Consider the following 23,359-nt stretch of genomic DNA (forward strand, 5'->3'; position numbering starts at 1 on the left):
CTTTAAAAACAAATAATAATATAATTTTAAATCCAACAATTTTAACTGAATCAATATGACTTTTAACCCTTAGACAAGTGGGCTGAAGGAGATCGTCACATCAGCTTGCATGAGAAAGATTCCTAGCGTTTGCCTTGCTGCTGCTCAGATTGGTGTACCTTTGAAGGTAGCATCTTTGTTACTTCACTTCCCTTTTCGATCAACATATGAGGCCCTTCCAAGTGGTCAAGTCAATTTCCCTTTCTTAGTCAAATTTTAGCCCATGTGAAATTACAAAGCGTTTATTCTCCTGCTAAGATTTTTGATATTTGCTTAATCATAAACTTGAGTTCCACACTTTTATTTCCAGGAGTAGGATTAATTGGTTGTCACAAAGACTCAAAGAGGTAGTTTGAACTAATGGTCTGAGTTCCCAGGTCTATAGGCATATGACTCTTTCGGGGATGTTATTCATTAATGTGTTAAGCCCCTAGAACATTCAGGGCAGTTGAAAACCTGGCTTTGCATTGGCTGCTGGATGTCCACGTTTAGGCGTTCGCTAGCACGAACCCCTTCATGGATTCCTCAAGGTTTTAGTGCTTGATGATTCAGAAACTCGTCTCTCTTGTTGATGCAAAAGAGACTTAAAGATCAAGAAACTTTCAAACTGAGCAGACAAACTGATGATAGTTTCAAAAGCATTTCGAATCGATCGCGACGTCACTCATCGACCTCGCATATGCAGAAGACGACAAAAAGGCTGCCCGGTAATATATTCGGAATGCGCATGTGATGGGCTGCCGAGCACGGTGTACCGTGTACCATCCACATGTGATACACGTCAGACAATGAGTTGGACGAATCTCGCCTCACATGGTGTTGGTGCCCACAAGACCTCCCAATCATAGCGATTGGCGGGCGGACCGAAAACAAGCAGCGGCGCGGCTGGAGTGGTCCGGTCTACGTTGTCAGGTCTCCTCGTCCTCGAGCAAGACGGCGTGGCCCACCGTCCGTCTTCGTCGTTGCCTGAGGGTGTAGGACCTTCGTACTGGCGGCCGGGATCGGCGTCGCAGGAGGACGGACTTCGATGGTGAGCGTCTACATGGAGGCGTGGAATATTTCGGCGACAGAGAGCGTCGGATGAAGCAGGGCGGCCTTGATGGGGGTGCTGGACACGCGCCGACGGCCTTCCATCAGACGCCATCCCCTCTCCTCCTCCCACACTAGCATCTCCGACCCGAAGTCCTTGAACAAGTACACGGTCCTCTCATCGCCGACGCACCGGACGACGCCCCCCAGAGCCGCCGCCTCCTTGCGGCACCCCCAGATCCGCTGTCCCAGCTTTGCTGGCACCTCCGCCACCGCTGCCCAAGCATCCTTGTCAGTCAGCTCCCACACCGTCCCCTGTCCGCCTACTGCGCCGCCCACTAGCCCCAGCTTCCTGTTGGGCCGCCGCACCAGCGCCGCCCACTCGAGCTGGTCCGCCATCGGCGCCTTCACTTCCCGCCACGTCCTCCTCCTGAGGTCGAATCCCATCACGCTGTATGCCCGCGCGGAGGTCATCCAGTACATGGCCCCGTCGCCTGCGTGCACGCTTTCGTTGGGCGTCCACACCGTCAGCCTCACCGCGAATTCCACCGGCATCGGACCCAACGACTCCCACCTGTCTACGCGCCCGTCCTCGTACAACTCCACCTTCGGCTCGTAGCCGGACCCCGATGCGCCGCCGGCGACGATCACGGAGAAGGGGGAGGAATCGATTACGCCCACGGCGGGGTTGCGGCGCGGCGTCGCGAGATCAGGGAGGTGGCGGAATTGGCGGGTGAAGGGGTTGAGCAGGACGAGGCGGAGGTCAGACGAGGCGGTGAGGCGGCAGAGGAGGGAACGGCCGACGGGGGCGACGAGGCGGAGGGGGCAAGGGAGGAAGTCAAGGGGGAGGGCGTGCCAGCGATTGAGGGCGGGGTCGTGGGCGAAGCAGGCAGGGCCGCCGCGCGCGGGTAGGGCGATGAGCCACGGAGCGTGGCGTGGCGCGGCGGCCCGGGAGCGGGCGCAAGCGAGCCAGTGCTTGCAGGCAGCCATGGCTCGGGCGACGGAATCAGGAGGGAGGAAGGAGAAGACGCGGGCGAGGAGATCCAGAGGGAGGACCGCCCACATGCCCATCCCGGTGTTCTACTGCCGCCGGCGATGCGATGGAAACAGAGGTGGAGGGCTGAAGAATTTAGCCGTTATCTCATCTACAACGACAATCCTGTAAGGGGAAGCGATCAGTTGTCTCAACTTCTTTATTTATGACGCCAAAATGAAAATAAATCAACTGTGAATTATCCTAAAATCCTAACTTCGGTTTCGGCCGTCAAAAACAAATGTACTCTAAATTCCAACTACAAACTTTTCTTTATTTTAAATCTCTTTCCATTCCTCAATATACATCAATTTATTTAATTATCTTAATTTTTTTAAATATAAAAATTCTATAATAAAATATAATTTCTCTTAAATACAACATATTTAAAATCAAATATATTTTTTATCAAATTGAGCATAACTTTTTTTTAACATCTATTAATATACTTGATTCTAATTAAATGATACTTAATTTAAGAAGAATTATACGTCATTTGAATTTTTTGTGTCTATAAAAAATAATGAGAGATTCTCTTTTATAGTATATTTTTTTCTTAAATTTAGTACTATTTAACTAGAATTAAATATATCAATTAATTGGTCAGGTAGATTGATAGAAAATATATTAGATTCTAGTTTAAATATGTTTAATTTAGAAAAAATTATATTTCATTTTAGATTTTTTTACATAAAAAATAAGAATAATTAGATCAATCGATGTAGATTAGGGAGTTGAAATAAAAAAAAATTTACATACAGAGATTGAAAATAACTTTTTTTTTCATGCATGCATAAATTAAGAAGGAAGTTGAGTTTGTATACCATCATAAATCAATGCACGATAGAAAATTCAACAATTTTCAAAACCTACTAAATTTTCACGCCCCTTCTTTAGAATATCCATGTCAATTTCTAGTTAGGGTAGCTAATATGAAAGTTTTTTGTGACTAAAATATAAAATAGATTATGTGGTTAGAAAAATTGATATGGATGCTTTTATCTTTAAATATTTTATTATTGCTTTAAATTTTTTATCCATTTATATATAATTAAAGTATACAGCCATTCGAATTGATTAATTAAAAAATAATTAATTTAATTCTACAAAAATTTTCTATAAGCCACCATAGTCAGTATTTTGAGAAGCATAAATGACTCATCACTCTGTGTTTCAAAATTATATTTCTACTAGAAAAAATTAATTCCGCAATACATCATAGTTAAGAGTCGATTATGGATACTTAGTTAATTAGGAAGACACCTTACTAGTATCTCATAGTCCCAATGGCAAACTATTCCAATATTAATTTGAATATATTTAAATTAAATTTATGTAAAAAAAAGAATTTAATTCGAGTTTAACTCACAAGCGGCTTGTGAATAATCGAACAAAATATTATGGCTTCAAATTAGGCTCGAAAAAATTATCGAATATGTACAAGTTTGGCTCGAATTCTATAATTTCAACTATGAATCAAATATTTATTTTAGTTGGCATGAAAAACTCACAAATCGGTTCGATTCATTTGCATCCCTAGTGTGAAATGCCCATTAGTTACCTTAACCCCTCCTTGCATGCTGTTATTACTGGATGAAGTCTCTCATGATTTACCTCTCTTTCCAATAGTAGGTGTCCCTCTAGAGGAAACATTGAAGTGTTGATTTTACCTTTTTATATCCAATAATGCTAGTGCCATTTTAAATATTTTACCATTGCACCATATTCTAGGTAGGGGTGCAAGCAAATTAGGTAGGGGTGCAAGCAAATTAAATAGATCCGTAAGTTTTTCGAGTTTGTTCAAAAAAAAATATTCGATTCGTATTCGAAATTATTGAATTTAAGCTGAATTCAAACATGCTCGATGATTTTTTTGAGCCAAATTCAAATCTATAATATTTTATTCAATTATTTATGAATTATTTGTGAGCCGAACTTAAATTGAATTCTAATTATTTTTACACAATTTTATGTGTAAATATATTAAATCAAGGTTTCGAATAATTCAAATTTAAGTCAATTTAAATTATAATTCGAATATGTTCGAATCAAATTTGAATAATTTGAATCAAACTCAAATTTTATTTTGAATTCATCTCGAACTAAAATTATTTATTATTTCAAAATTTAATATTATATATATTTTTTTAAATTCAAATTTAAATATCAATATTTCAATATTATTTGACTCAATTGGATCTGTTGGCTCCCGTAATTTTAAGGCTCAAAGGCAAACACTCCTTTGTATTATTTTCAATTGACTTTCTATCTTTTTTTATATTATTTTAATCTTCATTAGTGACTTCTAAATTCGATCTTGCAGGAACAAATTTTCGTAGTCTAACCATCTTTGTAAAATAATTTTAAATTAAAAATATAAAATAATTTTATATTACATGCAATTGTTCTCTTTGATTGATTGAAGTTGAAAATCTGACATACGATAAGGTTTTCCTCTTCTTTCATTTCATTTAAGAATCAAGGGCCAAGCTATGTGGGGCCCGACTACGTTGGCCGGCCAACCGCATCAAGCGACTGCTCTTACGCAAAGAAGCAAAAGATGAAGCCTAAGGAGGCACGCGACGAAGGTGAACCGTCGGATCAAAGTGGAGTCCATCCCAACGGCGAATGTGAATATGATGGAGATCGCGTCGTTCCTCGGTGTGCCGGCGTATCATGGCGCCCAATCACTTGCTTCCGCCATGTGGAGCCCACTGCCCGGTGCCGTGTCGAGGAGCAGTAGCTTGCGTACAGATGCGTGCCGCGATTGATATGATTGATCCGCAGATAAATAATTGAGCAATGAGCCAATGCTCTGGCTTTTTTTTTTATTCTTTTAGTTTTTTTTCTTCCGATTGATGGGATGCAATGATAACTTCATGCTATAGATTTTTTCCGATTATATTTAGACAATTTGAAGTAGTTGTTGATGATAAAAAAGATATTCGTTTTCTAACACAGTTTGTTTAAAAGGTAGATTCCGCATTTAAATACCTGCATTAATACAAGGATAAATTAATAATTTTTTTTGATTAAGACTTTTAGAGGACGCCGTTGCTAGGAAATGAAGAAGTCTATTAACTGGCAAAACGAAATCCATTTCTAAAAGTGTCAATGATTTCAACTCCTAGGGAGATTCAAGAACTGAAGTCGTCCGATAATACAAGACATCATGGAAGAGAAACACAACACTTTTAAACATCCTACAGAATATCGACTTGAACAGAGACAATTTAATCAAAAACATCATCGTCGTCGTCTGGAAGAGGTTAAGCAGCAGCTTGAGCTAACTCTGATTCATGCCTGAAATGTGATTGTAGACCGCACCAATAAGTTTAATAGAGGAACACACAATGCTTACATTTTAACTACGAGTACAGAGGTAGAAAATGAGAAAACATTTTGTAGAACTTTATAAACGATTCTTTGTATGGTATATCAAATAAGATTCACAGTCAGTTACCAGACCAAGTTTGAAGATTAACTTACTGTTGCTGTGCAACCAAATCATTATGGACTTCTGGAGGTGCAAGAGCAGGTGATTCAACAAAGTGAAGATTTGGATCCCAGAGAACACAATTATTGTTAGATAAAAATCTCCCAAATATAAGAAAAATAATATCTTAAATTTACAATTCGTGTTCATCTTACCCTGCTAGTTTCCTAGCAAGATAAAGGAAGGGCTTCTCAAAATTGTAGTTACTCTTTACAGAAATCTCATAGTATTGGAGGTTCTTCTTTCTGTGGAAGCTAACTTAGCTTTGCATTGACCTGCCTGCTCTTCACATCAACCTTGTTGCTGCAGAGAACAATTGGAATATTTTCCAACCAAACAAAAAGGTCGATCTAAGGTCTGACATGTGGAGATTAAAAGTTGTACAGTTTGGGAGAATCTTGACAAATTACCTGCACAGATCACGATGCCAACTTGGAACATTTTTATCGGTTAACCTGGCAGAGACATCAAACATGATGATGGCACAATGGCCATGGATGCTGTCAACAAACGACAGGTACAATTAAGTCAGTTACTAAGGATTTAAGTAGAATGAAGCAAATATGGCACCTGCTATTAGAGGGAAAACAAGCAGGACACTTTCAGATGAAAATACAAAACCAAAGAATCATCAAACAATGGCTTGCTAATATCCATCACTAAGACCACCAAACTTCTCTTGACCAGCTGTGTCCCAGCAATAAAACCGGATCTTCCCGCAATTTGTAAAGAAATCCAATGGATGAACCTCAACCCTAATAGTGGCTGGAATTATCCAAATGTTACTATTATACTTTCGCCAAGAGGTAGAAACTGAGCAATTATTATCAGTTTCATAACACTTACGTTCATACTTCTCAAATTCACCAGTAAGATGCCTCTTCACAAAGGTAGTTTTTCCTGAAACATGGCATTGGAGATGAAGGGTTACTCTGGGAAAAAAAGATAGAAACTTTGTTCGAATGAGAAAGTGCAGAAGTAGACCCTCTAAAAGAACAGATGATTATTAAGAAATTAAATTTAAAGCAAATCTTAAGCGGAATCTTTTCTTACATCTACGGAGCGGTTTATGTGTAAATTCAATTGGCATTCAATAGAAAAAGCATAAACAAGATTTTAGGGAGATAAGATCAAAGATAGAACACAGTCGAGAGATAATGGATTAAATTGATTAGCCATAAATAGGAAGACACCTCGATAAAAAATGATCTGGTCAGTTTCATGTCAACAATCGCAATAAAACACCAAAAGAAGAAAAACAGAAACATTATATCAGACAACACAAGTCACATAATCGATTCGCTCCAGCACCTCCGCCAACTTATCCGTAGTACTCATCCTTAAGATAATACAGAGAAGGTAAATCACAGATGACTACTAATCATCAGTACAAATGACAAGACATGAGAAAAGACATGCTGGAAGATGTTTAGTTTTGTTGTAATATGATTACGCTAACACAGTAATCTATAATGACACCAATAAATGACAAACATGCAATAAACGGTAATAAGAATAAGTTTAAGAATTTGTGTATCTCCGGTTGAAGCGTCGGGCTTGCCGACTGTCTTTAGAGAATTTATTGCCGCCCACGGTGCAGAGGCTCTCCGGCAAAATTCTCCCAAGATCCGACAACCGCTCGCGCCGTTCGTAGGTGCACTCCAAGACGAACGCCGCACTCGGACTCAACCTCAGATCGCAGAACCAAGCCTCAGAACTTGGAAAGAAGAAGAAGAAGAAGAAAGAGAAAGCAGAGAGCAGAGGAATGCTTTGCTTTTTTCGGAATGAGTTGAGAAGGAGCAGAGGAAGTGTATTTATACACTTGAAGCAATGCAGAGGAAGCGACACACGCTTTGCTTCTGCTTCCTCATCTCACGCGCGGGTGCGCTGCTTCGCATCCTCACGCGACACGGACAGAACCGAACAGATGCCGCCGCGCTGCTTCGCTTCCTCGCAGGTCACCAAACTGGCAAAAACAGACCAGGCCGCCTGCAAGCGCGAGGCCCACGAGCTGGGAATTTGCACCCCCCCTGCGCACGATGATCGCGTGCGTCACGCCCGGTTTATGGATTTCCGGCTCGAACCCCCCGAAACCACCTGATTTGGGCTCAGCCCGCGCATGAGTGTAAGTCCCCTTAACATTGGTAAGTATGGATGGAAGGACTCCATATATAAGGCCTTCCAACCTTCTTGGCTTAGCAATGTGGGACTAAAAGCATAAGGAATAATGTGAATTAAAACTCAATAATCCCCCATTAATTCAAATTATTTTAGTCGAAAACAAAGATAAGTTATGAGACTTGGTTGCAATGAGCTTTTAGAGAAAATACCTTCCGGTTTGAATTTTCACCTAAGTACACCAATCTTATTCACATAGGTTTGAAGAGAACTGAGTCTTGATCTTAAACCTTTTATATGTGAAGATCAATTGGTAACAACTCATCACTGGCGACGGTTGAATCCTTCTGGGTTGGTGCATTACAGCCATGCCACCGAATCTTGTTTCATAAGTGCTAAGGAGAGTTGCCTAGACCCCCCACACTGCGGCCCCACAGTTACACTTACATAGGTGAGTTCTCCAAGGATGTACTGCAAGCATCTTGTCATTAAGACCTTGAACTCATTAAGAGCTCCTAAGCTCATCCTTACTAGCAGTCAAGCATCTATCCAGGAAAGAGACTATGAGATTACATCTTAATCAATTTGATGCTTACGATTCATCCTTATAGCTTGTTTATACCACATTGAACCTACTTCTTGGGATCTCCAATCAGATAGGTTGGGTTGCTGCTATAGATGAATCCAGGACAGGCCTTAGTCCCATTCCCTTACTGGATTTCTTGATTTTCTCAGAATCAAGCCTTTTAGTGAGTGGATCAGCAATATTGTCCTTTGAACTTACAAAGTCCAATGACACCACTCCAAGAGACACTAACTCACGAATATACTTTAATCGTATTCGTATATATTTCTTCTGTTTCTGGTTATACTTGGAGTTTCTAATCTGAGCTATTGTTTTTTGATTATCACAGTGTACTAAAATAGAAGGTATTGGCTTCATCATCAAGGGAATTTCAGAAAGAAGACCCTTCATTCAATTAGCTTCAGTTACTGTAGTATCCAAAGCACACAATTCTGCCTCAGATGTAGAACGAGTTATAATCGTCTGTTTAACAGATCTCCAAGAAACTGCACCGCCTCCAAGTGTAAAGACATAACCAGTAACGCCTTTACACTCAGCAGTGTCCGCTATCCAACTAGCATCACTATATCCCTCCAGGACTGCAGGGAATCTCCCATACCACAAGCCCAAGGATATAGTGCCTTTTAGGTATCTGAATACTTTGTCTAATGCATTCCAATGCGTTCTGTCCGGACAGCTGGTAAACCTGCTCAATTTCGATATAGCAAAAGAAATATCAGGTCTAGAATAATTTGCTAAATACATTAGACTACCTATTATTTGTGAGTATCTTAATTAAGACACTGCCACACCACTCTTATTCTTGTGGAGAGTTTTTGAAGGATCATACGGTGTGACTACAGATTTAACTTGGCTATAGCCATATTTCTCTAATACCCTCTCAATATAGAGTGACTGAGAAATTGCTATTCCATCAGTTGATCGAATCAACTTCAGCCCTAAAATCATGTCAGCACAACCCAAATCCTTCATATCAAACTTACCACTTAAGAGTGCCTTAGTCTCATTAATAATAGAAAGGTTAGAACAAAAAAGTAGAATATCATCTACATATAAACATAAGATAATACAACTATCACCTTTCTTTTTAGCATACACATATTTATCAGAGTCATTCATTTCAAAGCCAAACGATAGCATAGCACTATCAAATTTTTCGTGCCACTGCTTTGGGGCTTGCTTCAAATCATAAAGAGATTTAACTAACCTACAGACTTTATTCTCATTTCCAGAAACTACATGTCCCTCAGACTGATCCATATATATATTTCTTCTTCAAGATCTTCATTTAGGAATGCTGTTTTGACATCCATTTGATGAACCTCAAGATGATATATAGATGCCAATGCTATCAACACTCGGATTGTAGTAATTCTAGTAACAGGAGAATAAGTGTCAAAATAGTGAATCCCTTCTTTCTGTTTAAATCCCTTAGCAACTAGGCGGACTTTGAATTTATCTACTGACCCATCAGGTTTTAGTTTTCTTTTAAACACCCATTTACATCCTATAGTGTTACACCCAGGAGGTAAATCTACCAACTCCCAAGTGGCATTAGAGATAATAGAGTCCATTTCATTTTTAATGGCCTCTTTCCAGTGCTTAGCTTCAGGAGAAGCCATAGCATCTCTATATGTCACAGGGTCACCTTCTATATTATAGGTGATAAAGTCCTGGCCTAAATCCGTAGATACACGTTGCCTCTTGCTTCTTCTCCGTTCTGTACACTCACTGGATTCATCTAGTCTAGAGTGACTTGAGGAAGATATACCTTCTACGGATAATGGGGCCTCTTCGGAAGCAGGCTTATCTCTAGTAGGAATACTAGATATAGACTGAGGTGTTCTTGTCTTCATAGGAAATATATCCTCAAAAAATGTAGCATCGTGAAGTTCGACAATAGTATTTGCATCTACTCCAGAAATTTCTGATTTAATAATCAGAAATCTATATGCAATACTATTTTGAGCATAATCCAAGAAGATATCATCTACGGTCTTTGGACCAAGTTTTTTTCTTCTGTGTTCAGGTACTAGTACCTTTGCAAGGCACCCCCACACTTTAAGGTATTTCAAACTTGTCCTCCGGCCTTTCCAAAGCTCATATGGGCTTTTATCCCTAGACCTCATGGGGATTCTATTTAACACATGGCATGTAATGTATAGAGCTTCCCCCACATGAAGTTGGGTAACCCAGAACTGCCTAACATGAAATTAATCATATCTTCAAGGGTTCGATTTTTTCGTTCTGGTATACCGTTGGATTGAGGACTATATGGAGCAGTTACCTCATGAATTATACCTGTATCTTGACAAAATTTTTGAAACAGGTTTGAGGTAAACTCTCCACCCCTATCGGACCTTAACCTCTTAACAGATTTATTTGTTTGATTCTCAGCTTCAGATTTAAAAATCATAAATTTATCTAAAGCTTCATCCTTAGTTTTTAGCAAATAAATATAACAATAACTAGAGTGATCATCGATGAAGGTGATGAAATACCTTTTATGATCTCTCGTTATTACACCGTTAAACTCACAACAGTCAGTATGGATCAATTCTAAAATATCAGAATTTCTCTCAACTGATTTGAAGGGTTTTCGGGTTTGTTTATATTGCACACAAACTTCACATTTTTTCTTATCATTTATAACATGCTTAGGAATCATATCTAGGTTCATCATCCTTTTCACGGTATTAAAATTGACATGTCCTAATCCGTCATGCCATATATCATAAGACTCAATGTTATATGAACAACCAATATCAGTAGATTTATTTAAGGTAACATTTTCTACATTGAGTTTAAATAAACCTTCATTAAGGTAACCTTTTCCAATAAAGGTTCCTAAATGTAATATTACAACTTTATTACATTTAAAGTTCAACTCATAACCAGCACGGACTAACTTTGACCCGCTAATCAAATTCCGACAGACCGTTGGAACATGATGCACCTCATGTAGTGACAGGACTTTTCCAGAGGTGAACCTCAGGTCAACTTGTCCTATCCCAAAGACCCTGGCTGCAGAATGGTTCCCCATGGTCACGGAAGTGCCTTCAATTACCTGATAAGTAAGGAAGGCAGAGTGATCAGCACAACAGTGCACATTTGCACCTGTATCAACTAACCATTCATTAGGTTCATAGATCAAGTTTAGTTCGGGTTTGAAGGTAACAAACCTATTGCTGGTGTCGTCACTAGCAGTCACGACATTTGCTTGTGCTTTGATGTTGGACGTATTGCTTTAGTTTTTCTCCTTGTCTTTTCTCTTAGGGCGGAATTTGGCATAATGTCCAATTTGTCCACATGCCCAGCACGACTTGGTTCCATTTTTCTTTTGAACCTTTGGTTTGGGTTTCATCTTGTTCTTCATTTTCTGATTTTTGAATTTCTTCTTGTCAGATGAGACTACTACATTTGCCTTTGAAATAAAATCCATAGGCATTCTTGTATCATCATTTTTATGTTGCTTCCGATGTTCTTCTTCGATATTTAAGGCAATCATCAAATCTTCTAGAGAGATTTTACCTCTCCGATGTTTAAGAGTCATGCCAAAATCTTCCCAACTTGGAGATAATTTTTCGATGATTGATAAGACCTGAAATTTTTCGGATAATGGCATATCTCCTTCGGCAAGACCATGAATTTGAACTTAGAATTCAGGTGTCTGTTCAATTATAGATTTGCCTTCAACCATTTTGAAGTTTAGGAATTTTGCCACAGTGTACTTTTCTAAACCAGAATCTTCGGAGTTGTATTTTTTATCCAAAGATTTCCACAACTCTTTAGCTGAAGAGGTTGAACAGTACACATCAAATAGTGCGTCTGAGAGGGCAGACAGGATCCTCCCATGGCAGAAATAATTCCTTTGCTTAAACCTCTGTAAGGCAGCACTATAGGCAGGTTCCTCTTCATCAGGTGAAGGAGGATCTGTTTCTATAACGGAGAATAGCCCTAGCGTAGTAAACCAAAATTTCATCCGTTTTTGCCAACGTCTGAAGTTTTTCCCGAAAAATCTTTCGGGTCGGGCGCTAGCCTCATCAGACCCCGTTACTCTATCATTCATCATGTCTATTGATGCTACAATAAATTCTCTAAAAATTATGGAGGGACCATCCCCTGGATCGCAAAAAGTGGTCTAGAGGATCCGACCCCTATCCTGGTTTATCCAGATTATTAATAAAATTTTTATTTAGTTTAAATAATTTATAATCCATGCTTGACATGCCAATAAAAAAGAGCATACAACTCAAAAATAGGAAAATCATAAAAATGCTTTTGGTTTGGGTATTTTTTATTTTCATTTTTTGAAAAAACGTACGTTTCTAAAAAATGATGTTTGGTTTACCTTTTTCGTGTCTATTTTCTAAAATAAATAGCTAGCATTTTCTAGAAAAATAAAGAATGACAAAAAGTCATTTTCTGTTTTCTAGAAAATGCACGTTTTCTAGAAAATGAAAATGAAAAACGTGCAAACCAAACACACTTGAAGTTTTTTCTTGATTTCGGAGTTAACTAATTTTTTATCAAAAATATCCTTTAATATTCATATTTTATGAAAAAAATGTTGGTGCAACCTTAGGTCAAGGTTGACCCGACTCGAGTTGACGTGACTCGAGTTGTATTTTGATGTTTGACTTGGGAAGATTGTCGGTGCAACCTTAGGTCAAGGTTGACCTAGTTGTGTTGCATGTTGATGTTTGACACTCGTGAGAGAGTTCTATTCTTGATGAGGGACAAGAATAGATGTTTGGGAGATTATTGGTGCAACCGTAGGTCAAGGTTGACCTGGTTGACCTGATTCGGGAAAAGTCCAAGTATGAAGACTTGGCACGGAAAAGTCCAAGCAAGGAGCTTGGCACTGGAAATGTCCAAGTATGGAGACTTGGCACTGGAAAAGTCCAAGCAGGGAGCTTGGCACGTGAAAAGTCCAAGTATGGAGACTTGGCACGGGGAAAGTCCAAACAGGGAGTTTGGCACGGGGAAAAGTCCTGGTGAGTGAAGCCAGGCAGTCGGGAAATCCTGGTGAGTGAATCCAGGTGAAAATCCTAGTGAGTGAAGCTAGGTGAAGGTGAAAGTCCTGGTGAGTGAAGCCAGGCATTGGGGAAAATCGTGGAGTGAGAGGCCAGGTGAAAATCCTAGTGAGTGAAGCTAGGTGAATGGGAAAGTCCTAACTGGGATGTTAGGCAGTGTGGAAAGTCCTGGTGAGTGAAGCCAGGCAGTGGGAAAGTCCTGGTGAGTGAAGCCAGGCAGTGAGAAAGTCCTAACTGGGATGTTAGGCAGTGTGGAAATCCTGGTGAGTGAAGCCAGGTGAAAGTCCTGGTGAGTGAAGCCAGGCAAGGGAAAATCCAGATGGATCAGGGATGATCGGACTTCTGGTGTTGGAAAGTCCAAGTAGGTCAAAGGGATTGACCGGACACTTGGCAGGGAGTTCTAGCAGGTCAAGGGAGTGACCAGATGTTAGGGATGAAGTACCAATAGGTCAAGGTTGACCGAATATTGGTTTGGAAGTCTTGGAACTTGGTTTGGGCAAAAACCAAGCTCTGGATCGGTCACCAGACCGATCCAGTGATACTTGTTTGCTCTGATCCCAGACCGATCCAGTGATACTTTGTTTGCTCTGATCGGTCTGGTGACCGATCAGCAAGCGAACAGAGGCGAAAAGAAAGGCAGGCTGATCGGTCCACAGACCGATCAGGCCATGTCCTGATCGGTCTGGGGACCGATCAGGAGACGATGTCGCGGAAGCACAGCCAGAGTTGGGATCGGTCTGTGGACCGATCCAGCTGTGGCCTGATCGGTCCACAGACCGATCAGAGTACGCACAGAAGGTTCTGTGCACTGACTGATCGGTCTGGGGACCGATCAGCACAGGGCCTGATCGGTCCGTAGACCGATCAGGGTTCTAGCCGTTGCGACGCAACGGCTAGTTTCTTCGCTGTCTTCTTCGCAGGTATAAAAGAGGGCTACAGGATTTCGGTGAAAACTCTCTCTCTGCTATTTCTTCTTCTTCTTCCTTGGATTGAAGTTTCTGCTTCTGTGCTCTGAGGTTCTGAGCTTTGTTGAGCTCGCTTCCGAAGCTTCGCGTGAGCTTCCAGTCGTCGATCAGCTGCTGCGTTTGGGTTGTGAAGTTGCTGCTTCATCGCCTCCGATCGACAGAGAAGGCAAGCTAGTGTTTGTTTTTACATTCATATTGCTCTTGCTTCTTGCTGTATTTCTTGTACACTTATCTTGCTGTTGCAAGAGACTCTGTGGTGAGGTTTCTCCACCCACAAGGAGTATATTATTAGCCGGTTCTCCGGGGACTCATCCACCGACGGATTGAGAGGCTTCGTCCACCTTACGGACACGCCGAGGAGTAGGAGTATCATCTCCGAACCTCGTTATATGGTTTGTCTTTCTTCTCCTGTTTTTCTTTCTACGTTGTATTTCCGCTGCACTAACCTAATCGTAGGAAGAAACGCGAAAGATTGGGGTCGGCTATTCACACCCCCCTCTCTAGCCGTACGAAGGATCCCAACAAGTGGTATCAGAGCGAGGCCGCTCTTCGTCGGATCAACACCCGTGGGAGCAAAGCTAGAGAATGGATCTCTATGGAGAAGACGTCACAATTCCACCCTTCTACGAATGCGGTGACTTCGCGTATTGGAAGGTAAGGATGAAGTACTTTCTTATGACTAACATAATGAATTGATTTTGTGTACAAGAAGGTTTTACTCCTCCGGTGGATAAGGAAGGAAAACCACTTGAGAAGAAGGAGTGGACAAGAGAACAAATTCACAAATCCGAAATCAACCAAGAGGTAACGAGAATAATTGAATTTTCATTGCCTACTAACATCTTGTGTAAGATAGGTTACAACAATGCCAAGGAATTATGGGATAACTTGGCCAAGTACCATGAGGAGAGCTCCACTTCAAATCATGAAGAGGAGACAAGTGAGTCATCAAGTAGCTCACATCATGGAGGAGAGGAATTAGAAGTTGAGGGTTACTCAACATCTAAGGACGAAGAGGAGGAGAGTTCTTCTTCAAATTCGGAGCAAGAAGAAGAAGCTTCTACCTCCGGGAGGGATGAAGAAGAGAGCTCGCATCCACCCTCAACCCTAGGTAACTCAAGCAATTTAAGTTCAATTAAATTACATATTATGTGCTTTGAGTGTAGGGAACGTGGACATTACAAGAGTAAATGTCCAAAGAGGGTAAGAAAGACTCCACCGGCGCCAAAGGTCAAGGAAGCCGGAGTCCCGAAACGCAAGGGCAAGGAGCACATCGTGTGCTTCCAATGCAAGCAAAGGGGACACTATAGGAGTCATTGTTCAAGGGGGAGGCAACCTCATAAGGGCAAGAGACCGGGCACATCGATAGGGGGAGCTAAGGCAAACCCTAAGGTATCTTTTAAGGCTCATTCGTGCAATTCTAGTAGGATACATGCTAGTAATTTTATTGCATTAGTCAATAATGATAAGCATGTTAACACTAGAAATCAATACATGTGCTTAGGTGCTAAACATGTCAACCTAGATAGGGATACTACTAGGAATGCTAACCCTAGGATTAACACTTCTAAGGTTAAGGAAAACCTAGGTAGAAACCCTAAATCAACTAGACACATGCCTAGGAACACCTCAAGAAAGAATGACAAATCAAAACTTGAGGTATTAGAGAAAGAAAATCAAGCCTTAAGGTCAAGACTTGACTCTCTAGAAAAGACTCTTAAGGATTTGACTCTAAGGTCTAGGGGTCAAAAACCCAAGTCCAAGGACAAGAAAGGTTTGGGTCACAAACCTAAGTCCCAATTGGTCAAGCCCACCTATCATAATGTTCCATTCGATTATGGAACAAAACCTAGGGCTAGGAAGACCACTACCAAGGTGACAAGGGAAGTCACCCCTATAGTTGACCTTGATGAGACCCAAATGACCAAGGCTTTAAAGCCTAAGAGGGTCATTAGGAGGGTTGCTAGGGAAGTTATCCCTAGTGAATATTTAGTGAACCCAATGAGCTCTAATAGGTATTGGGTTCCTAGGAGCATCTTCTCTACCCCATAGATGGGTTAGAGAGTGTCAACTCCAATAAGAAGGGTAGTTAACCCAACTTTGAGGAAATTGACACTCAAGGAGCATTTTCAAGGTGTTTGGGAACCTTTGAAAATGAAATGGAATAATCTTTGTCATTCACTCCTTGGAAGAGTAAGTTATGCCAAAGTGAGAATATATTAATCTTACTTTAAATTGACACAATTTGGAAAAACCTAGAGAAATATCAAATTGGGATTTTGATATTCTCTTAGGTAATCAAGGCAATCCGGGCCTTAACTTAGAAGTGCTACTCTTGTAGAATTTTAAATGGTATAAATCAAACAAGAGATCAAGAAATGTCAATTTGGGTTGTGACATTTTCTTGGAGCACTTTGGGCAATCTAGGATTAGAATTTAAGTTAGCTAAGTGATTAAGGATACTTAGATAGGTAATCTAGGTATTTTATTTGTGTTAACTTACCATGGTTGTTTGCCATATGCCATGTCATGACATCATATTTAATTTATGATCATTTGAAATGCCATGATAATGCTTAGGTTATTATATGTCATGTGTTAGTTTAGTTTCAAACTTTATGCCATGACATCATGACATTGGCACATGTTTTACTTATGATATCATTATATGCCATGTCATCATCTCTTGCATTATAATCAATGAAATTGATTTAAGGACAAACATATAATTTGATATTGAGATCAAATTGATGTTTAGAAAATGCATGAGAACTTAGCCTAAGTTGACCTTAACCCATATCTCACATCAAATTGACTTGAATGTGGTTTGATATACCTTAGATGTGTGTGAGATATTAGGATCATGAGTTAGGATCAAGGTGCATAGTTTTTGTACCTAGATGAGCCTAATTCAAGAAAAGGAGGATCATAGGGAAAGCTTGTGTACAAGTCATGTACATCTAGCCCTAAGATTATGGTCCTAAATTCAAATGATTTTAAAAGCATTTTAAAATTGATTTGAAAAACCTTGATGAAGCTTTCCTAGTGATAGCATTCATCATTGAACATTGTGATACAAAGTTGAGTTAAACTTGAACTTTTTCAAAGTTTTTAAACTTTGTATCAAGATTGAAAAATGGAAACTATTTTCATAGAAAATTATTTTTCCGTGATAGTATATGGTATGAGGAGTGTATCCTCAAAATTTTACGATTTTTGGAATTTTCTGGAAGTTATTAGGAGTTTCTGAATTTCCGGGAAGGGAAATCAGAAATCTCTGATTTCAGAGTGTGGATCGGTCACCAGACCGATCCAGGGAAGTTCGATCGGTCCGTGACCGATCGCAATCGATCCGCGATCGGTGAGCGTGGATCGGTCCGGGACCGATCCGGATTCTGATCGGTCCGGGGACCGATCAGTGCGTGCCAATTTCTGATTTTCACCTGTTGGTCTGATATTTCAGCTGGAAGTTGGGTTTTTTGGATTTCTAAAGGTTTGGAACTCTCTAAGACATTGTTGGTGCAATGGTCAAGAGGGAGTTTTACCTAATTGTCAAGGGGGAGTTGACTTTTAGGGGGAGTTTTTACTCCAAAAGACTTTTAAGGATTAGTGATATGAGATTATCACTAAGTTGATTGTTGAGTTTAGTATCAAGGGGGAAATTAAGAGTTTCAAATGAAAGGTATGGGACTTTCATTAGGAAGAAACTCTTGACCTTGATACCCTCCTTTTTCTTTTTGATGTGTGTCAAAAAGGGGAGAGTGTTCATTGGAGAATTATTGGAGAACCCAAGTTAGGTTATCGGGTTAACCTAAGCTAGGGAAAGAATGTCAAGGAATGTTCAAGGAAGAACATTGGTAATCTTTTTGATGTGTGTCAAAAAGGGGGAGAATTATTGGAGAACCCAAGTTAGGTTATCGGGTTAACCTAAGGGGAGAATGTCCAGAGAATGTTCAAGGAAAGAACATTGGACATTGGAAGATGGTTGGAAAACCTAAGTTAGGTTATCGGGTTAACCTAACTTGATTATGGTTTTGTCAAACATCAAAAAGGGGGAGATTGTTGGTGCAACCTTAGGTCAAGGTTGACCTGGTTGACCCGACTCGAGTTGACGTGACTCGAGTTGTATTTTGATGTTTGACTTGGGAAGATTGTCGGTGCAACCTTAGGTCAAGGTTGACCTAGTTGTGTTGCATGTTGATGTTTGACACTCGTGAGAGAGTTCTATTCTTGATGAGGGACAAGAATAGATGTTTGGGAGATTATTGCAACCGTAGGTCAAGGTTGACCTGGTTGACTGATTCGGGAAAAGTCCAAGTATGAAGACTTGGCACGGAAAAGTCCAAGCAGGAGCTTGGCATCGGAAATGTCCAAGTATGGAGACTTGCATGGAAAAGTCCAAGCAGGAGCTTGGCACGTGAAAAGTCCAAGTATGGAGACTTGGCACGGGAAAGTCCAAACAGGAGTTTGCACGGGAAAAGTCCCGTGAGTGAAGCGGCAATGGAAATCGTGAGTGAATCCGGTGAAAATCCTAGTGAGTGAAGCTAGGTGAAGGTGAAAGTCCCGGTGAGTGAAGCTGGGTCCTGGAAAATGAAGTGAGGCGGTGAAAATCCTAGTGAGTGAAGCTAGGTGAATGGGAAAGTCCTAACGGGATGTTAGGCATGTGGAAAGTCCTGGTGAGTGAAGCCGGGGGAAAGTCCCGTGAGTGAAGCCAGGAGAAAGTCCTAATCGGGATGTTAGGCGGTGGAAATCCGTGAGTGAAGCGGTGAAAGTCCCGTGAGTGAAGCTGGAAGGGAAAGAGGAAATCCATGGATGGGACTTGGTGTTGGAAAGTCCAAGTAGGTCAAAGGAATTGACCGGACACTTGGTGGAGTTCTAGCAGTCAAGGGAGTGACCGGATGCTAGGGATGAAGTACCAATAGGTCAAGGTTGACCGGATATTGGTTTGAAGTCTTGGAACTTGGTTTGGGCAAAATAGCTCGGATCGGTCACCGCACCGATCCAGGATATTTTCTCCGATCGGTCCGTGACCGATCGATCGGTCAAGCTCTGTTGCTATCGATCGTCCGTGACCGATCGCAAGCGAGAGGTGAAAAGAAAGGCGGTGATCGGTCCACCATCGAAGATGTCCTCGACGGTGCGGGGACCGATCGAGACGGCGCTGCGCGGAAATGTGTCGGCGGTCATGGACATCCTTTCGACATTTTTCGTGCCGATGCAGCAGCAAAGGCGCAATCGCGATCGATCGGTTCGGGGCATCCATCAGATATGGGATTCGTACATCCGTCCGTAGACCGATCGGTTCTAGCTGCGACGCAACGGCCTAGTTTCTTCACCGTCTTCTTCGCAGTATAAAGAGGGCTGTGATTTCGTGAAATCACTCTCGCTATTTCTTCTTCTTCTTCCTGGATTCGGCTCGCTCGAGGTTCTGAGCTTTGTTGAGCTCGCTTCCGAAGTTTCGCGTGAGTTTCCAGTCGTCGATCAGCTGCTGCGTTTGGGTTGTGAAGTTGCTGCTTCATCGCCTCCGATCGACAGAGAAGGCAAGCTAGTGTTTGTTTTTACATTCATATTGCTCTTGCTTCTTGCTGTATTTCTTGTACACTTATCTTGCTGTTGCAAGAGACTCTGTGGTGAGGTTTCTCCACCCACAAGGAGTATATTATTAGCCGGTTCTCCGGGGACTCATCCACCGACGGATTGAGAGGCTTCGTCCACCTTACGGACACGCCGAGGAGTAGGAGTATCATCTCCGAACCTCGTTATATGGTTTGTCTTTCTTCTCCTGTTTTTCTTTCTACGTTGTATTTCCGCTGCACTAACCTAATCGTAGGAAGAAACGCGAAAGATTGGGGTCGGCTATTCACACCCCCTCTCTAGCCGTACGAAGGATCCCAACAAAAAATACCCTTATATATATATATATATATATATATAGTGTAATATTATGCTACGAATAGTTTCCTACGGAACAATTCACAACATACTTTTCGAGGCATCTAGAATTAATTCAAGCACCTCGAATTAATCTAGACACTCCATATCAGTTTTTTATTTTTTATTTTTCTAATTGTTGATCGAGACGCGGCGCCCCGATTCTTTTTTTTTAATTTTTTTTTAAAATTCTCTAAAATCTCTTTAAATATCTATATTATACTCCGTGAATATCTAAAATTATTTATCTTAAATATTATAACCCAAAAGGGAAACCTGAAGTCTAGAAGAAGATCTTATTAGCTTAAACCCATTATAACTCAACCCCTAAATTTTAAAATCGCAAACCCTAAATACATATAATATACTTTATGAACATCTAAAATTTTCATCTGGAACACTCAAGAAAGAAGCCTAAACCTAGAGGGAAAATTTTATTGGCTTAGACCCGTTATAACCCAATTCCTAAATCTTAAAATCTTGACCCTAAATATATATAATATATTCCAAAATAAAACAAAAAAAATAAAAAATAATACTAAAAGAGTTCAAGCTCCTAGACTATTTTACCTGCAGGTGCTTGGATTAATTCCCCCCCCCCCCCCAGTCCAGTTCGAATAGGTCCGCAGCGCAATGCATGTTTGAGGGCATAGATATATCAGGAGAACTAAAAGAACACATAAGATATGATTTTATGTCATTTCGAACTCTTTAAGTCCATCATTCGATTTCAGCCAAAATTGATTGTTTGGACAATTCTGAATGATATGGAACCTGATCCTATATGTTTGTCTAGTTCTCCTAATTATATTTGCTCACTATATTGAAGGCAGTAATTTTTTTTAACATGAATCGGACACATTCATGTTCAAAAAATCACAGCTCTCAATTGAGAATATTAAATTGATGTTTGAGGGTATGTATATAATCAAGAGAACTAGATGAATACATAGGACCTGATTTCATGTCATTCCAAGCTATCTTAGTCTATCAGTTAATTTTGGCAAAAACTGATCAAAATCGGCTAATGGGCCTAAAGAGCTCAGAATAATATGGAATCAGGTTTTATATATTCGTTTAATTCTCCTAATAATATCTACACCCTCAAACATCAATTTGACACATATATAGAGAGCAATAATTTTTTAAATACAAATCAAATTTTTTAAACACATTTGTGTTAACAAAAAGTGCTTCTCTCAATATGGCATATGAAAATGACCTTTGAGGATATCGATATAATAAGAAGTAGACAAACACATAGGATATGATTATTTCTAGCTCTCTAGATTCATAAGTCGATTTTGACCAGTTTCGATTAAAATTGGCTGATAGACCTAGAGAGCTCATAATGATATTGAACTAGATTCTATGTGTTCATCTATTTCTTTTGATTATATCTATGTCTTCAAATATCAATTTGACCCATTATATTAAGAATAATATTTTTTTAAACAAGAATCAAAATTTTCATATATATATATATATATATATATATATATATATTTATGTTTAAAAAATCATTGCTCTTAATATAATATGTCAAATTGATGTTTAAAAACATAGATATAATTAGAAGACTAGACGAACACATAAGACTTGATTTCATATCATTCTGACTTTTCTAGGTCTATTAGTTAGTTTTCATCAATTTCAACCAAAATTTATTGATGGACTTAGAAAGCTTAAAACAATATAGAATCAAGTTATATATGTTCGTCTAGTTCTCTTAATTATATTTATGCTCTCAAATATTAACTTGACATAATATCTTCAAATTAGTGGTTTTTGAATACAAATTAGATTTTTTGAACACATTTATATTAAAAAAATGGTTGCTCTCAATATGATATATGGAAATGGCATTTGAGGATTTAGATGCAATCAAGAGAACTAGACGAACATATAAAACATGGTTCATATTATTTCGAGCTCTCTAGGTTTATCAGTCGATTTTGACCAATTTCAGCCAAAACTAATTGATAGACCTAGAAAGCTTAGAATGACAAAGAATCAATCTCTATGTGTTTGTCTAGTTCTCTTGATTATATTCATGCACTCAAATGTCAATTTGACCCATTATATTGAGAGTAGTGAATATTTAACACCAATCAGAATTTTTGATCATATTCGTGTTTAAAAAATCACTGCTATCAATATAATGTGAAATTGATGTTTGAGGGTATGAATATAATCAAGAGAACTAGATGAACATATAAGATCTAGTTCCATTTATTCCGAACTCTCTAGGTCCATCAGTCGATTTCAACACTCAAATATCAATTTGATTCACTATATTAAGAGCAATGATTTTTTTTTTTAATATGAATAAGATTTTAAGATTTAGTTTTAGAGTCACATAATCATTATCAATCAATCGATTTATAGATTACACTGTAGCAAACAATTGATAAATCTATCATTTGGATATGGAGTTCGTGATTTGATAATTTTAAAATTTAGGTACATTATTTGGATGTTCCGAAACTTCCTCTACGCGGTTCGTAATTTGTTTTTCTTATAAAAAAACACTTGCTAATGTTATTCACTTATGCTTTTATTTAATCTCATTAAATGACACTTAGCATATCATTATTGTCTAAATTAAAAATGCGCAGGTGAATAAAACACACACATGTTATTAGCTATTTACACTGAGCTTCAAAAGCTTAGCTATTTACTGACATCTTCCACCTACTCCAAAAAGTATCAAAAATCTTAGGTAGATCCCTCTTTTTCCTTGGCATAGTTGTCCAACAGTACAAGTGTTTAGATTGGCTTTCAAACCAATCTATATATGTTTAAGTGTTCTTGTCTAATTGTACATTTTGTAGAAAATATTCCAACCACAATACTAACTTGAAATTTATCTTTACCAATTTATGATAAATGCTTCTAGAAAAATGAGTGATAATGTTACATACACAAAGGGTCGTTCAGTGTATGAAGCTAACCTGTGATCTCTAAGTCATGCGGTATTAACTTTACCATTGTGTCAAAGTTTTTCTTCGTAATGCTGTACACGCAACTATAAAAACAAGATAAAATGAGCAACAAAGCTTGTTGAAATATAAGTTGTGTATACAATTACACATCAATGGGCATATCATTGTGATGAATGCCCAT

At 39.5% G+C, this 23,359-nt stretch overlaps 1 protein-coding gene and 1 pseudogene across 1 annotated transcript; both read right to left on the minus strand.

The window, feature by feature from the left end:
* Window positions 1–1,077: 1,077 nt before the first annotated feature.
* LOC122001928 (F-box/kelch-repeat protein At5g15710-like) lies at window positions 1,078–2,139 on the minus strand. The gene has a single exon (XM_042556926.1). The coding sequence runs from the start codon at window positions 2,137–2,139 to the stop codon at window positions 1,078–1,080; it is 1,062 nt and encodes a 353-aa protein (XP_042412860.1).
* A 3,195-nt stretch (window positions 2,140–5,334) lies between these two features.
* Window positions 5,335–23,359, minus strand: LOC122001936 (annotated as a pseudogene).

Source organism: Zingiber officinale, chromosome 1A, assembly GCF_018446385.1.
Source record: "Zingiber officinale cultivar Zhangliang chromosome 1A, Zo_v1.1, whole genome shotgun sequence".
Classification (NCBI taxonomy): domain Eukaryota; kingdom Viridiplantae; phylum Streptophyta; class Magnoliopsida; order Zingiberales; family Zingiberaceae; genus Zingiber; species Zingiber officinale.

What these genes read in the sequence shown, in the direction of transcription:
- LOC122001928 (XM_042556926.1), bottom strand. Translation starts at nt 2,139, where the DNA reads ATGGGCATGTGGGCGGTCCTCCCTCTGGATCTCCTCGCCCGCGTCTTC.